We start from the raw sequence: 647 nt of genomic DNA, 5'->3' as shown, positions 1-647 counted from the left end.
AAGCAGTTTGTCGTATATTGTAATTATTCTGCCATCTCAGTGTTCTTCGTAAGATTTAATGATGAAATCCCATTCCTTTTCAATTTCATCTCTTGGTTTCTTCCAAATACTGTGAAGCAGAGGCCAGCCATTGGCAGCTGTTACCAAGGGATAATCATTAGAAGGATCTTTTACATAGGTGTACCAACCAATTGCCAAAGTCTGGGATATTCGACTACAGATTAACAAATGCAAAGCATTACGTTCAGTTGAGTTCATATGAAATTCCGACAAATAGCCAGCTAATGTATGGCCACTGACATCCATTGCATCGACCAGTTTGCTGCTAGTCATCATGAAAGCTATAGCTATGGCAATGTCAAATATAAAATATGAAAAACTGGCATCGGCAAAATCGATTATTCCTGATATAACGAAATCTGGTTTATCCTTTTGCGATGTTATGCTTTGATTATTGGATTCTAGTTGAACAGATGAATGGCGTTCCTCGACTAAAACGTTCAAATCACTGAGGTCACCGTGGATTTGACCTGGGAAAGAAATAATTAGATATTAGACAGAACCAAGAATGAAGTAGGTATTTCAACGTTAACCTTTTGCCTGTCCTGTGTATCACATGTGATATACAGAACATATTTCTCTGGTGT

The 647-nt window shown here is 37.6% G+C and overlaps 1 protein-coding gene across 1 annotated transcript; it reads right to left on the bottom strand.

Annotated features, from left to right (window-relative positions):
- Positions 1-6: 6 nt before the first annotated feature.
- On the bottom strand, positions 7-552 carry LOC106867099 (hydroxylysine kinase; the record flags this gene model as incomplete). The annotated part of the gene is made up of 1 exon (XM_014930062.2): positions 7-552. A coding segment is annotated over one exon (516 nt), but the record flags the coding sequence as incomplete, so codon positions are not given.
- Positions 553-647: the final 95 nt, after the last annotated feature.

This window comes from Octopus bimaculoides, unplaced genomic scaffold, assembly GCF_001194135.2.
Source record: "Octopus bimaculoides isolate UCB-OBI-ISO-001 unplaced genomic scaffold, ASM119413v2 Scaffold_117570, whole genome shotgun sequence".
In the NCBI taxonomy this organism is placed as follows: domain Eukaryota; kingdom Metazoa; phylum Mollusca; class Cephalopoda; order Octopoda; family Octopodidae; genus Octopus; species Octopus bimaculoides.
The sequence above is the reverse complement of the archived record's forward strand: the minus strand, read 5'-3'. Positions and strand labels throughout refer to the sequence as shown.